The 16,869-nt window shown below is 32.4% G+C and overlaps 1 protein-coding gene across 1 annotated transcript in view; it reads left to right on the forward strand.

The window, feature by feature from the left end:
• LOC129750886 (neuropeptide SIFamide receptor-like) overlaps window positions 1-16,869 on the forward strand; it is a 430,127-nt gene continuing 413,258 nt past the window's right edge. The window contains exon 1 of the mRNA XM_055746036.1: window positions 1-537. Coding sequence (XP_055602011.1) covers window positions 343-537 — 195 coding nt within the window. The 5' untranslated portion in view covers window positions 1-342. The remainder of the gene's footprint in view (window positions 538-16,869) is intronic.

Below are 16,869 nucleotides of genomic sequence, written 5' to 3' on the forward strand. Positions count from 1 at the left end.
CCCATAGGCAGGTGGGCATAAAGGGGACCCACGAGTGTGCGTTTTACCCTCACATCTCCCCCCATAATTCAAGAATGTGTACTTGTATGCTGCATATGCATATTAAAAAGTGTACGTGTGTCTTTAGTGCGATCCTCATGTGAAAAGTTGTGCATTTATAATAGTTACAGAGAGAAGAAAAAAAAAATAATCGAAATTGGGTTTCATACCTGTTCTGAATACCTGCTCTTTTTTCTGCCCACCTTCAACCCACCACCCACAACAAAAAGAACCACCTTTGGTGGTTAAGTGTGTAATTTAGTAACGAGTTCAATCCTAAAAATACGAAAAAATAAAGCAGCAATGATGGATTTGGGCAGTGAAGTGTTTACGATGGGGCTGGCGCTCAAGCTGCAAAAGATGCCCCCGGGAGGGACTCAGATTGGCAGTGGAGTTGGTGTGCCGGAATTTGGTGAGCTGCTGTTCCGTCGGGATGGAAACGGGAATAATCATTCCAATACGGCCGCTGCCTACACCAGTGATTGGGACAATTATCAGGTAAGAAAAAAGTGAGCGGGGTAAGACAGGAAACTAATTGATCTGATAGGGGGGGTTGAATAGAAACATCATCATCATTGATCGAACCCAACAATGTTGGTTCGGAATTTATTGATTTTGGATGCATCTACTACTTGTTCCTGGGAAGTGGGTTTGTGTGTGATTTCAGCCCGGAGGAAATGATAAACGACATAGTTTTATTGATTGATAGAGGAAGGAAAACATCTTGATTAGTTATGCTTTTCAAGGTTTACAGTAGGTACCTTGTAAGGAAATTAGCTTGAAATTATCATGTGAAACCAAACTCACAACAAAAGTGAGAGTACTCTTCGTTTAACTCAGAAAAACTGTTTTGTTCATTTTCTAGTTATTTCATAGACAAAGTGTATGTACATAGATTTAAAAAGAGTATTTTTAACACAATGCAAATCAATCCTCATATTTTACCCCTCTACAATATGATTTTTTTAAAACTAAGACACAAAAGTTTATTAAAAGATTTCACAGACATCACAGAATTTTGATAAATTTTATGTGAAGTAATGAATTGAATGTTTGTCATATACGGTTCTGTAGATCCGGATTTTTGTTTTGGTTATTAAATCAAAACTTGAGTTTGGATGTTTATGGTCTTCAGAAAACGACTTTAAGCCAAAAAATGTTCAAAAAATTGTTGGTTTGCATCAAGGATGGCTCATTTTTTTTTAAGTCGCGTTGAAAAACTCTTGATTGATATGTATTCAAATAGATTGAGAGCTCGTTTTGAAATCTTTAAAGTGCTTGATTACACAGCTGGTTATTTGAAAAGTTCATAAATTTGTTTTCATATATTTTACAACTAAATTTTCATGAGGATCAAGAGATGTTGATAGGAAAATTGCCGGTCTGTTCAATTTCATTGAATACCAATCGATAGTGATGAACTAATGATAAACTAACTAATAGGGTGACCAATTCTAGTATTAAATCTTAGAATTTCAACATATTGAGCACCAAATCTGAGGTATACCGACTTTTAATTTAGCTTCTTGGGACTCTGAGTAAAACAAGTCCAAAATATAATGCCTTATTACATAAGACGAGTCGAGTAACTCGACTTATGGTTAAAACATCCCAAAAAAGAAATTTAGTTAGTTTCCATTGGTTTAGATATATCTGTATGTATGTATGTTAAACCCACCAGTGGCTGATAGGTCTTTCGACCCGAGTCGGTACGGGAAGTCTCGATCGCACATTCAAATATAGTTCATGCTTAACTCATCAACAATAATTGCAGCACAACCAAGGAGTCCGTTACCACTGGCTTGGGACAGGTTTGACTCATCTCACTCCCTTCCAACTGTTCGAAACAAATTAAAATCCTGAATAGGTACCTGAGTAATCTACTCAAGATTTCAAATTTACCGAGATACTCCGGCTGGCTTGAATCCACAATCCATTGTATATCAGTTTTCCGCTCGTTTGATGCCCTGTCCTACCCCCCATTAATCCCCAATAGAGTTAAGCTATTTTACTTTATAATCAATCATAAATACAAAATGTCTACATATGTTTTACATATTGTTACCACCTGCAATTCACCACCTGTTATCAAAGAAATATTGAAAATCTTTCCATTGCCACCTTATTTTTAAGTCTAAACAAGTATGATTATCTCTATACGAGAAAAAATTAAAACATAATGAAAAAAATTTAAGCACAGAAATCAAGAATGTCTTACTACATGTGTTGATCGCAATTCTTTTAAAATTAAATTGAATGTAAAAAATGAAGAAGCATTCTAACCCTTTTACGGGAGGATTAAACAACCACACTGCACATAATTTAAAAAGTAGTTAAGGTCGCAGCAAGCGTAGCACTACCAGACTGCAGTTTGACCAAAGCATGGAAAAGAAAAAAAACCACCCAATACCGGCGATCGCAGTTATTTACCTGTTTCCAATTTAAAATTTCTATCATATCTTTTATCACTTTGATACAAAATGTTATATTATTCAGTTCATAATCTCCTCTTAACACAGATTCATTTGATAATAGAATTGCAAATGGTAACTAAGAATAATGCAAGGAACGAGCTCACCAAATTCTAAGCAGCAAAATCCGCATCAGCTAGCAAACACTCCCAGAAGGTATCTTCCCACGATTTGAAAGAGATCAGATAAAGATCTTACAGAGGAACTTTCACCAAACATCCTGTGCTCATCTTCCTTGAATCTTCCCAATAAATGTTCTAAGCACTGAAGTTTTTCTTCATTTTGGAATTACCGCATGCATCGCACTTTTCCATTCCGTTCATTATTAAATTGTTGAAATTAATGAATGATTCTTGAATAGCAGCACTTTAATCATATTCAACTTTGGAACAAACGATTTCACTACCTTATCAACATAAATTTAATCGAATTGGATAAATCCATGAAATTTCTGTAAATTTTTGGAAAATATTTAAAGCCGAAAAAAAACGCGTGCTCAGTTTCCATTGGTTTAGATATATCTGTATATTAAATAATTTATCGGTCCCGTTTTATAAATAAAAGCTTAATTTTCAGAAAATACACTGTTTTTTCAAGAAGAAAATGTATGGTTTTTCATTAATGATTATACCTATACAGCATTTCATGTTCAATGATTTAAGGTGGATATGAGTAGACAACCAAGCTAAGCTAAGCTAAGAAAATGTATGATTTTTCATTTTTTCTTATATTTCCATTCATAACATCCCTAGCTACCAAAAGTCCCATAAAACAGGTACAAAAAAGCTTACTCAGCCCCATCATTGATATGAAGTACATTCAAGCAGCTCAAAATTTAAGTTCTTATTGAAACTTTCAAGTTCCAAAACAAGTCTTAATGATCTTCTATTCAGCTTCCACTGGCCTTTTAATTCAGCTTTCAAAAAATCGTAAAATGGGCAAAAAATTCTCTCTCTATCTCAATTCCACCCTTGGTATCAGTTCATATCACTTTCTTCTGATTATTTGCTATGTTCAGTATTTGGTGCCGCCATGATGCCACGCGCCGGACTCCAAACTTGAAATATTGTTCAATTGCTACTTTCCTACATTTTCTACATATATCGCATTAGAATGGTCACTCAAGTAGCAAATAACTTATAGAAAAAAAACTTGTCCGGCTTGGGGATCGAATCCCGACCTTCGTGGTGAGAATCGAACACGTTACCACATGACCACGCCTTGATTTAGTTTTTTTTTTAGTCGTTCTTTATTTGAAACGGCTCATACAATTAAGTTTAAAGGAGCCAAACTCGCTTTTTTGTTTTTACAACCGTATTCTTAGCTTAGCACTTTTTTTTTAAGAAAAAAGAAGATAGAAAGGGAAATAAAATAGAATTATAGACTAAGGCTGATGTCATGCTGAAGCAACTAGCAACGCGACCTACAACGCAACGTTCACACGACTAACCAGCTCTCATTTGATCTCCATGGAAATCGCGCAGACCTGTCATACTGGTCGCTTGGTGTAGCGCGACCAATCTGATGCCAATGTGTTTAGTAGCGCGACTAGTAGGAAATCCAATAGGAATATTGTTTTTTCTCGATTTGAAGCATTGATTCCGGGTTTTAAGCACAATAGTACGAAGATCTGTCCGAACTTGTGATAATAAACTAAAAAATATCTTAATCGGCGAGAAAATTTTCATGAATTCTTAGTTCCGGCAAAAAGAAAACAAGGAATTTTGTCGGTTCAAATTTTGGCATTCTTGCAATCCGGGTCGTGATTTGATGAGTTTTTGATGGCTCCCGAAAGAAAGGAGACGATTCAAAGCATTATCAGATGTAGAGAAGTGATGATTTGTAGGGAATTTCAAAGTCACAGGTCGCGCCAGCATGACATACCAATGCATTACAACGCAATCTTATTGGACCGTTGCGTTGCGTTGCGTTGCTAATTGCTTCAGCATGACATCAGCCTAAGATCGATAGCTTTTAGTAAAAGGTAGATTTCAAACATGTAGTCCAAATCTAGTACATCTCTCATTGAAACGTCAAGTGGTGTTCCTCGGGCCCGAAAGGAGTCTATTAAATTCGTTCTGGCGATTGATTTAGTTCTAACTGAAACTAAATACCGAAGTGGTGATATGATTATAAAGGTACCTCAATGCGCTTTTTTGGACTTAGTAAATCTCGTTTTGAGCACTTTTATGCTTTTTATGTGACTTAAGTCCCTTACAACGTACACATTAATCACTTTTGCTACTTTCAAGTTCAATAATGAGTACATATAGTTCACTAATGATATTGGACAAAGTAAATCACATACAACGTACATATTAATCACTTTTTCAACTTTCCAGTTCATTAATAAGTACATTAAGTTTACTCAAGGGAATCGGGCAGTTAATTCTTTTTGTCAGGCAAACAGTGCTGCAAATTTTATGAAAGCACGAATGATATTGACTGTGATTTTCTATCAGTGTAAAAAGCTCAAACTGAAATGAATGGAATAGAAAAGTCAACAAATATAAAAGCGGATCGGTCATCCTCGTGCTTTGGCAGGCTGTGTGTCTATAAGTCAGAAGAAAGCTTACTCGTAAACCCGTACTAACTTGTTTCACTCGACTGCTACGAAAGCGTCTTTCGCTTAGGACACATTCCACCGTGACGTGAAATCACTTTTCCGGACTTTTCTGCACTGTTATCATTCTAGAAGTCAACCAATTTACTTGAAAATGAAAAAAAATGTAGCAAACGGACGCAAATTGAATTTCCTTCAAAATGAATAAAACTTGGTCATTTTAAAATTTAAGTTGTTTTTGTTGTGATCGAATACTTTTGTGACGTGAATTCACGCTAGAATTAACCATTTCGGACTTTAGTACATACATTTTTGATTTCCTGTTCTCTCTGTGGAGATAGAATATTGGTGTCTTCAAATGAGTTGTAAAGAAAACAATTACCCACAATTTGATGTACGGTTGTAGTTGTGACGTGAATTCACTCAGTTCAAACAGAACAGAGTAGTTGACTGAATTCACGTCACGAAATATAAAGTTATACTGTGGTTATACTGAACCATTCTTTGGAGCCTTCAAATTTTATGTACACTTTCAAAAACGATATTTTGTTGTTCTGACTTTTATAATCATAAATTTTCAGTATCTGCACCTAACTTTTTCCTTATTTTGATTGGCACTTGAATAGCAACATATTGAGGGATCATATGTTAAAATTACTACTGTCTTCATTTAAAGATTCACCAAAAAAAATATTTTTTTTTTCAATCTTTTTGTATTTTATTTCAAAATAATGAACTTATTAAAAAAATCAACTAAATTATGCTCGATTTGTAAAAATCCGACCATCTGGAAGGTCAAAACAGCTTTCAGAGCACATTTTTCATATAAATTTTAATAAAAAATCAAATTTTGTGACGTGAATTCACTCATTCGCGCTGTTGTAACTCAGCTAGATTCCAACCGATTTTTATAAATTTGTACGGTTTTGTATGTGTTTCGAAATTCAAATTTAGATAAAAATAATAACAATACCAAAAATAATAAAAAATTGAAAAGGAAAGGGTTTTCTTACAACGTTTGTCACTCATGTTCAACACACAAACTTAAAAAAATGACTGATAAACAAAATTTTGGAAACATGTTACAATGAATGTTTCAAATTTTCGATATGTCAAGAAAGTAATAAATAAATTAGTTTCAGAAGAATTTCTTAGCAAATGTGAAATAAAAATAAATAAATAAAATGTGAATTACCGATTACTGAATAAGAAATGAATTTTGAACAGAATTTATTCAATGTTCAATGGTTTAATTTAACTTGATAAAAAAGAAGAATATATTAACAATTATTTTAAAAGTGCCAGTTATATAAGCCAGACATAAAACTTTTAATAAAGTAAAATTCTCCAGTTATCAAAATTTCATTTTTGAAGCTTAAATAATAACTTCATGTTCAACTACACTGACAAAGAAATGTTAGAAAATGAGTAATTACTTGAATGATAAAAACTGATGAAAAATTAAAAATAATGAGTTCAAAACTTTTGTTATTAATATTGAAAGCACAAATCAAATACAAAGTTAGTTAACACTGCGTATTAAAATTAGAGATGTACCGAATTTTCGGTCGGCCGAATATTCGGCGCCGAATGTCGCCAAAAAACCGTTAAGCCGAATGTTCGGCTCACCGAATAGGCCGAATATCTACTACAGACTTGTAAATTTTTCAAATAATTTTGAATAATTTATAAAATTTATAAAATATCCAAAAGTTATATTGTAAAAGCTACACAATCATTAAAAACTTATGGTTTCAGCAGAACATCTAAGGTGTATCCCCGTATATTTCACTGTAGATCGTACAGGAGAATGCTGAACGGTATCGCTTTATACTTTGATTATAGTTTATTCCAGATTTTCTGAATATATTCTGGCTTGCCCAGAGATCCAGTAAAGAATCCATTTTATTTTAATTTTAACAAAAATCGCTCTGGTTGCTTGACCGTCTGGATACGTGTGGTTGAAAGTATAGTATGCTTAAGGTTAAAAATAGTCTATCTCTTTAGCAACTATTTTAAAAATATTTTGCTCAAATCTGACCTTCATCTAATTCAATATCAGAGAAGCAATTTCAAATAGCTTGACACCTGTTTCGACATTTTCTATCCCAGATTTTACAGGAACGTAACTTTGGTGATAAACGTCCTCGAAGCGACTAGTCATCTGATGTCTTTTCAGTTATTGTTTACATTTAAAAATCAGAAAAAACAGCTACTTAAAAAATATCTTGTAATACATCATCCGATCATATCATCTGCTTGAAAATAATCGACTTAAAACATGAGGGGCATTAATATGGAAGAAATTGAAAGCATTAAATTAATCGCTTAAGGATTATTCATTGACAATTCAATAGAATATTCGATCGAATATTCGGCCGAATATTCGTTTGGCCGAATAATTGAAAAGGTCAATATTCGGTATTCGGCCGTTCGCCGAATACCACTATTCGGTACATCTCTAATTAAAATTAATTTTTAAAGTTGCTACTTAGAACAATTTTTTAAACCTTTCAGATTAATTTAAAAATCATGATCGATCCAAAAAACATGATTTCATATAAAAAATATTAATAAAAAGTTTTTAAATTTTCAATCGCAGGTTTTTAAGCTTTGAATTACAAGCTCTGAGTATTTCGTCTCTTTTGATTAAAGTATTGGGTCCTGAAAGAGTAGAAGGTTGAAATTATGTTTTATTATTAAAAAGTTGGAGTTAAAGGCTTATGGTTGAAGAACACGAAAATTCAGAATTTAAAAACATGGAAACAATTGATAAAAATATGTCTTAAAAATTTAAAAAGTTTGATTGAAGAAAATCCGGCAAGTTGATTAGAAAATTGAAAAAAAACTATACAGTAAAATTCGGTAAATTTATTTGAAAATTGAAAAAACAATATGGAAATAATATATTAGTTTTTAAAAACATTTCAGGAAGAGTTTTTTCAATAAACATGTTTCACCATAACCATTTTGGTGCTTATTTTTTTAAATTAATGATTTGGTAAATAGTGTCCTCAACAAGAAATTTCGTCAAATTCGGCCGAACACATTTAGTTTTGGTGATAAAGAGTTTATTACTAGTAAAATTGATAGATAACTGATTATGGAAAAATGTCATTACAAGTATTTTTGACATCACAACAGAAAGTGTAAAAAACTTGATTCTATTTAAAGTTCATTAATTCATATTAAACTTTTATTTCTAAATAATATGTTTTTGATTTGAGTTTTTGTAAAAAAAAGTGCAGAAACTTCCCTAAAGATTTTTTATTATTTTCAAAGTCATTTCAATAACAAAAGCTGATAGAAATATTGCATACATATTTAGATTCGGGAAACCCAAATAAGTTGAAATTACCGTTTAAATTCATTGCACCTAAGAAAAATGTAAATTTTGTGGCCTTGTGCAAATTTTTAAAACCCTTTTTTTAAGTATTTAGAAGAACAAAAAACACGAAATAAAATTGAGTACGAATTTGTTTTTTTTAAGAATATTTCATATCAACATAACATTTGTTATGACATAAAAGATTTTTTAATATAAAAATGGTTCGTTTCAATCTCAATCTTAGTTACACTTCTTAATAAAAACCCATTCTAAAGGCGAGATAGGGTTTTTGTATATCAAGTTTTGAGTTCCAATATAAAAGGTTGATTGAACTAAAAATAAAAATCTACAATCAAAGTTAGTTTCAATTCATGAACGTCAAATAATGTCGTAGATCGAAATGTCTCAAGCCCAGGGTGATTCTTGCCGAAATTCCGCCGGAGGCGAAAAAAAATTTCTGACTGACTGATCAAGTAATTTACCGTTACTACCGTCAATATTAACACGCGCAATTCAAATTACTCTTTCATTGGTTTATTATCGGTGAAAAAAGTGACTTCTAGTGATAAAAGTGACCATTTTTCGGAAAATAGTGATTTTAGTGACCAAATGATGAAAAAAGTGACTTTTTAGTGACTGACCCAAAAAAAGTGACCAAGTCACTAAAAAGTGACTCGCTACCAGCCCTGCCATTGCCAAAATTGAGAATTGGGTTTCAAAAAGAAAACACGATTTGAAACCGCTTAGACTTTACGATTATTCAGAGGGGGCGGGAAGAGAGATGAATACAAACTTATGGATGACGACATGACGAATATCTGACCAATATGACTTTTTTTTTCTTTTTTTTTTTTTATTTGGTTGGATTTTAACTTCTTGAAGTCATTCATCCCTCACACAAATAGGACAAAAAATTGACAATTGTGGTCAGAAAGTGACAAAACTTGATCAAATGTAATAAATCTGGTGAATTCATGACAAAATTATTACAATATTTAGTATGACCCAAATCTGACAGATATGAAAAAAAAAATGTTGAAGGTGCCCTGGCCGAACCCTGCGGACTGTGTAGGGAGAGGAAAGGGTATATTAGTCGCTTTAACCCTTCGTTTCATAAAGTAACAAATTTGCAACAATTAATGTATGGAAAAATGAAAAAATCGTATTTTATTTTAATTTTTTTTTTCGATGTACTCATCATTTTCAACTGTTTAAAATTATTTTTAAGGAAAAATAAAAAATCATGAAACGAAGGGTTAAGTGACTCACGTTTACTTAACGGTAGATGCAGAGATCTCTACGATCCACCTATAAACGTGGGGAAGTTTAAGAAAGATAAAGTTGGGGAAGTCGAACCCTGGGAGATGCTTGGCCAGCATTACGGGTGATGAATTTGTCCTACACCTCCTATGCTCTTAAAGTTTCCTACTGAAACTCCTAGCTCTAATGAAAAATATTGAAAAATATAAATGGTCAAACTTTAAAAAACATAGATATATAAAAAAATGAAGACTTTTGAAAACAAAATTAAAATAGGACTCATTTTTTATTGATCCTCCTATACTTCCTGACAGTTACGCAGTGAGTTGACTGACAGTGAGGCTTATGGACAACAATCTCGAGATTTGAATATAAATTAGAGTTAAATTTTGTGAAACGCATAACTATTTTAATTGATATGAAGTAAGGAAACATTGATGAAACCTTCGAGAAAAAAAACCAAAAAGCTACCTGTATCGATTTTTTTCATTTGCTTACTGTTCTTTGATATTTATAAATTTTCGAACTAAGTATTATGTTTTACTTCAATGAAACATTTTGATACATATTTATTACAAATCAGATTCTTTAAAATGTGCTTAAACAAAATTGTAACAAATATGATCTTTGAAATTCCTACTTGTTTTCAAAATTTATAGTAGCATTTCTAACTAGCCTCAATTATATTATTTATTCTTACCCATAAATAAAAAATAACATATTTTACTATCTCAAAATAAAAATAAGACAAAAAGATTAATAAAATGAGTTTTTATCAAAATCTTTGATGTTCCAATAATAATTTTACTGTTTTGAAAAGAATATTTGATAAAGAAGAGAAATTGCAACAAATGTCGAGGCAAATTTCCAATCAATGAACCTTTTCATTTTGCAGAAACTAACATTAAAAAATAAGTTGAATTCTAACTAAGAAAAAAATTCACGTCCTATCAACAAAGAAATTCTTTTAAATAGTTAAGATGTGAAAGTAGATTTTGAATACTTAGCACATCGGTTGATCCATTTCAATCCCATTATCGGAATAATAACGATGAAAAACACTTTCTTTCTATCAGTTTTTGTTTTTTATCAAATTCACTGAAGAAAATTTGGACCAGCAAAAAACACGTCATTTTCCTGTCGTTGACTACTTAGATCTCAATTAACAATTAAATGGCAGCAATCTATAAAATATGACAAAAAATAACCTAAAAACGACAAAAAAAAAATTACCTATAAAATGACAAAACATAACAAAAATCTGACATATGAGACAAAAGTTTGACAAATGTGCTAAAAATATGAAAAATATTTCAAAAATATAGCAAAATTTTGATGAGACAATAACAAAACATGACAAAAATCTGACAAATATGTCTAAATTAAGACAAAATTATGAAATTGATTTAACGATAGAATGACAAAAATTCGATCAACCTTAAGAAAAAATATGACAAAAAATGTTAAAAATAAGACAAAATTATGATATAAATCTGATAAATACGACAAAATTATAACAAAAAAAAAACAATAAAATGAAAAAAAAAACATGGCCAACTTATGACGAAGGGCTGAAAAATTACAACAATCTGAAAGATATGACATTTGTAACGTTTTTATCACTTTGTCATAATTTTACTTTTTGTCATAACTTTGTTATATTTTTGTCGTTATTTTGTCATAGTTTTGTCCCCCACGCTCTCTCGTCTTTATTTTTTTTCGAAAACCCGATCACTTATTTATCAACCTTCCTTCCTGGCTTTCGGGTATTGAGCTTTTTGTTCATTATCGGATGAATTCAGACGGAAATGAACTGAGCGTAGGGGAGAGGCAGGCTATATGCGCATATTAAGGAAAGCACTCATTTTCTACCATATTTCAATAGATAGGAGTCTGAAAACTATATACACATGAGCGGACATCTGTTTTATATACGCTTGAGCAATTTTTCTGTTAAAATCTTTTACAGTTTTTGTGAAAATAATTTTATAATAAAAGAAGTCAAAATAGCCGATTTCCGAAACTGGCGGGCTAAATGCGCATATTTATGTTTTTAGCTATATTTCATTAACACTTGCAATATTTTGATATTATTTTATTGAAAATGGTAGAAACGGATGTTAAGCATACGTCAAGGCTGAAATTTTGGTGAAATTTTTTACATCACTAGTTTTTTTTGCATGAAACATAGTCAGGTATGCCATATGGCCATATTTCATGGTAAAATTTTGTTCATATCGTATTTTTATCGGATCAGTATTAAGTTCTTCTTTTTTCGCTGTAAGATCGTGATTTGAGCGTAGATTTAATGTTTAAATTATAAAAAGTAAAAAAATTATAAGACTAATCTATTTTTCTTGATATAGGCATTTAACCTGCCTTCATATGGGCATTCAGAACCTATCTCTTATTCCAATATCTTATCATTTACAACTTTGCCAAAAGCTTCAATTTGTTGAATTTCCGGTTTCCAGATGAATAAGAAAGAAAAATCATTAAAAAATTTTTTCACAGAATCTGTACGCACGATAATTAAAGTTCAATATATTACAACATAACTGACAAAAATCTTGTTTGAATTTTTAAATTTTTTTGGCTTTATATAACCATCAAATTTCTTCATGCCAAGTTTCAATAGCGTATTACCCTCAAACTACACTGATTAGATACGTTGAATCTCCAGCCATATCGTCAATCGGCTGTATGCGCATATTACCCAACATGCGCATTTAGGAACACTTCCCCCCACCCTGCAATAAATTCAATTGAATATTGCAAGCTGTCACTGATTATTTGCAGCACTGCAGGCAATATGTAACTTTCAAAGCCTTCATTCAAGTAAATATGTGACTTTTGATTGCATGACATCAAAAACCAAAAACTATTTTTTGCTTTTAATGAATTTTAAATCAGCCAAAGTTCGGCAGACATAGTGAAATTTCATTATTTCAACCGAGGTCACAGTCTTTGTTCAAAAATAGCCATCTTTTTTGACCATTTTGTCTTTTGGCTCAATTTTCAGACTCCAACAAAATTAGGTATACATTTTTTTCTTCATAGATAGATAGTGAACATGCAGACCATAGGTGGCCAACATTTTCAACAGGCTGGTCAAATTTCCGAAAAAATATTTGCCTAGGTAACATCAAGTATAAATTCATCTTAATAAATCATTTATGTTACTTGCATCTTTTTACAAATTTTGTTCCATTTGAAAAGTAGTAGAAATGTAACGTAATACCAAACGAATTATCCCTCCCAACAATACATAAATACAACGTCAATCTTTTCAAAGGATTTAAAACCTCCTTGGTTTATCCATCCTGGATATGTCAAATCGTGTGACTACAAGTTAACAAGAAAAAAGTTAACTGTTGAAAAAAGTAGCATTCACAAGCTTTTGACATTTATTGAGAAGACTATTCAACGAAATTTAGTTATAGGTATCAAACATAATATTGATTTTTCAAATTACGAACTTCAAACTCATCTCAATCCAGCTTTTTTCAATTTTTTCAGTATCTCGATTTGACAAGTGTATTGGGAAAGCCTTCTTGAAATTTGATTCTTTTTAATCAACCTTTTTTATGCAAAAATTTTGTAAAAAAATCGTTCAAGCCTTAAGGCAGAAACACAATACAGCGTCGGTCGTCGCGTCACGTCAGCGGTCAACGCTGTCGATAAGTACTAAAACGCGGACGCGACGCACCCGACGATTTTTGCATCACAATTCAGCGTCAAGAGACGTCTAAGGTGAAAAACAAACAAAAAAAAAACAAACAATTGGAATAGAATTGGAAACTTCTATGGGGAAAATTTTAAATGTTGCCGCATATTTGCCTTTTCAATGCAGCGGTGAACAGAAATTTTTTTTGAAGGGAGATTTACAAAAACTCAGCAGAAATAAATCTAAATTTTGTTTTATTATTGGTGACTTTACCGATCTTGGAATAATATTTCATAAAATTCTAATGGGAATATTTTATTTAATGACTGCTCTGCAGGTTATTATACTGTTGAATATCCTAATAGGCATACTTGTTTTTCTTCAATTAGAAATCCTTCCACAATTGATTTGGTTCTAACGGATTTAGGCGAGCATTGTAGTCAATTAGTTACTCATGCGGATCTCGATTCAGACCACCTTCCAGTAACATTTTCTTTATCCCAAAGTCCCATTGAAAACCCTTTAAAATCAACTTTTTACTTTCAAAAAGCCGACTGGGCGCGATATAGGAATTTTATTGAACGTAATTTAGACGTTCCACTGAATTCAATTGAAGATGTTGATTTGGCTGTAGAAAATTTGAAAACTTCAATAGTCAATGCTTAAGCCGCTTTAATACCTAAAGTGAAAAATAAATTTAATCAACTTTTGATCGATGATGATCTTCAGTTTTTGATACGACTGAAAAACATTCGTCGACGCCAATATCAACGAACTAGGAATCCTTATTTGAAATTTATTTATTGCGACCTTCAAAAAGAGATCAAACGTCGTTTAAATTTCATCCGTAATGAAAATTTTGCATAAGCAGTAGAGGACATAAAACCCTACTCAAAGCCATTTTGGAAATTAACAAAAAATCTGAAAAACCCCCAGAAGCGAATTCCTACTTTGAAAGATGGATAAACTTTTTTTTAACTAACGCAGAAAAAGCTCAGAAATTAGCTCAATAGTTTGAGTCTGCTCATGATTTTAATTTAAACGTTGTTAGGCCAATTGATGCTCGAATTTCCCAAGAATATGATGATATCAACAAAATGTGTTTGAAAGTTCTTGTGATACAAATATTGATGAACTTAAATTGATTTTCGAAAAATTTAAAAATATGAAAGCTCCGGGGGAAGATGGGATTTTCTATATTCTTATCAAAAAGTTGCCTGAAAGCACTTCAAATTATCTAGTTAAAATCTTCAATAAATGTTTTTGCTTGGCTTACTTTCCAAATAAATGAAAAAATGCCAAAGTAACTCCAATTTTGAAACCTGGAAAAAGCGCTTCAGAGTTTTCAAGTTATCGACCAATTAGTTTGCTTCCTTCTTTAAGTAAACTATTTGAGAGAGTTATTTTGAATAGAATGATGATTCACATTAATCAGAATTCTATTTTTCCTGATGAAAAATTTGGTTTTCGTCATGGACATTCTACTACACATCAACTTTTGAGTGTAACTAATATGATTAACGCTAGCAAATCTGAAGGTTATTCAACAGATATGACATAAAAGAATAACCGTAGAACAAAACAAAAACACAAAACACAGATAATTTCATGTAGTTGAATAGAGACATTTAGCTCCTTGTACCTACATAGTTTAGTAAACCTACACGCATAACAGTCCCATATGAATTTTCGTCATTTTTAAATCTAACCTGGAAGTTCGTCATTTTGAACATTGGACTTCAATATAAAACAATAAAAAAAGATACTTTGTTCTAGAAATGACGAAAAAATATCTACTAGTGACTGTCTCATATGAAATATACCTACCCGCATAACAATCCCATATGTGAAATTCCATGTTAACATATCTTTCAGAAAAATGTGTTTTTAAATGGTGTCGCTGTAAATGTTTTTTGTTCGTGTTCTATCCACTTCGGTAGAAAATGCATAAAAATAACGAATTTAGTAAAAATCTCATGCGAGTGTTCACTTTCAGTCAATAAATCTTACATCAAACCCCGTACATACCAGTTGCATGTCGCAAAGTGCATTTCCTAATTACAGCTAGCACACTCGTAAAATTTACGATCAAGGTCAAGCCGGGAAAGAGCGTGAATCTCGTGAAGTCGTATTCTTCATTGCCATCGCCATTGTGTTCGTTTCGTCATATTCCTTCTAAGACCCGTTTCGGTTAACTCCTCCGACTTTCGTCCACCAGCACGCCCTCACATCCCAGTATAGAGCTCAGCGTTTAAGGATGTTCCATCTTTGCTATTTATTCGACATCAAAAACGGAAACCCGTCCATCTAGGGGGCAGGAGATCAGTACGGAGCACCGGACCCCGGATCGCGTGGATGGAATGGAACGGAATGAAGAACCGGAAAGGCATCTTCAAATTTTATACCACGACCGAGACGCTGGTCCTTAGTCTTTCATGTCTTCCGGAAGCAGCTCCGTGTTGCCATCTCGTCCTAACAATGAACAATCGAGGGGGAAGAACTCGCTGCTAGCTTTAGCTAGAACCCATATATCTAGTGTCTTCAAAAAAAAGGGGGAATATTCTCTGTTCCCGGTTAGTGTCTGTTGGGTTGTGTTGTATTTATTCTTTGATGGAGCAACCTTTTCCAGGAAGCAGACGATCCGCTAATGGGAAAAAGGGGCAGGAAGAAAAGAACTCCAGGATTCGTTCGTTTCGTTCTTTTCGTTAGCCTAGGTATAGGAAACGAAGAAAAGTTGTGCTCCGGAGAGCTTGGAAAAATAGTTCTTTAAAACGAATGCACACACTTTTGATCGTTTTAAGGCGAGACCCGCGCGCTACGGTCTCATCCTTTGCCCGTGAAAGGTCAGAGGTGCCCAGGAAATGGTTCTGGAGTTATGCGGAAATGAAAATCTCTAAATACACTGGTTTATCCTGTTTCATATAATCATATCAGTATTAATGGAAAACTTACAGTAATCAAATGTTTTACATTTATGAACTGCTTGAAACTTTATCTTAAAATTACCCAAAACAAGTGCTATGTAACAGAATCAAGACATGATTTAGAAAATGCAATACGATACCCAGATAACCAGAAATCGTAAAGTAGTGTTCATTATAGATTGTAAAAGCATCCAATTTAGATTGGAATTGTAGCATGTTATAGCTAAACCAAGTTATATTTTATCGTTTATGGTTTGTAAAGTTCATTATATACGATAATATTTTGTTAATCGTATAGAAAGATCAATAAAGTTGTTTTGAATCGTAGTAGAATTGTGTAAAGCTCAATATTTAATCCCACTGTACAATTAAGCAATCTTTCATGCGTGCGATCTATGATGACATATTATTTCCATGAAAGGTCGTACAGAAATTGTGAGAACATCGTAGAATGGAATTAAAAAAATCTATTTGTACTTGTCATTCAAAGTCGCTTATTGAGATAAACTTAATCGGTAAGTAATTGTTAATAAGGTAATTGCTGTGCTAAGTAATATCGTAATCGTTTAACAGTGCAGTAAATAGCTATCTAAGATCGCACAGCGCTGAATACTATT

The sequence above is a fragment of the Uranotaenia lowii genome, chromosome 3 (genome assembly GCF_029784155.1).
Source record: "Uranotaenia lowii strain MFRU-FL chromosome 3, ASM2978415v1, whole genome shotgun sequence".
NCBI lineage: Eukaryota > Metazoa > Arthropoda > Insecta > Diptera > Culicidae > Uranotaenia > Uranotaenia lowii.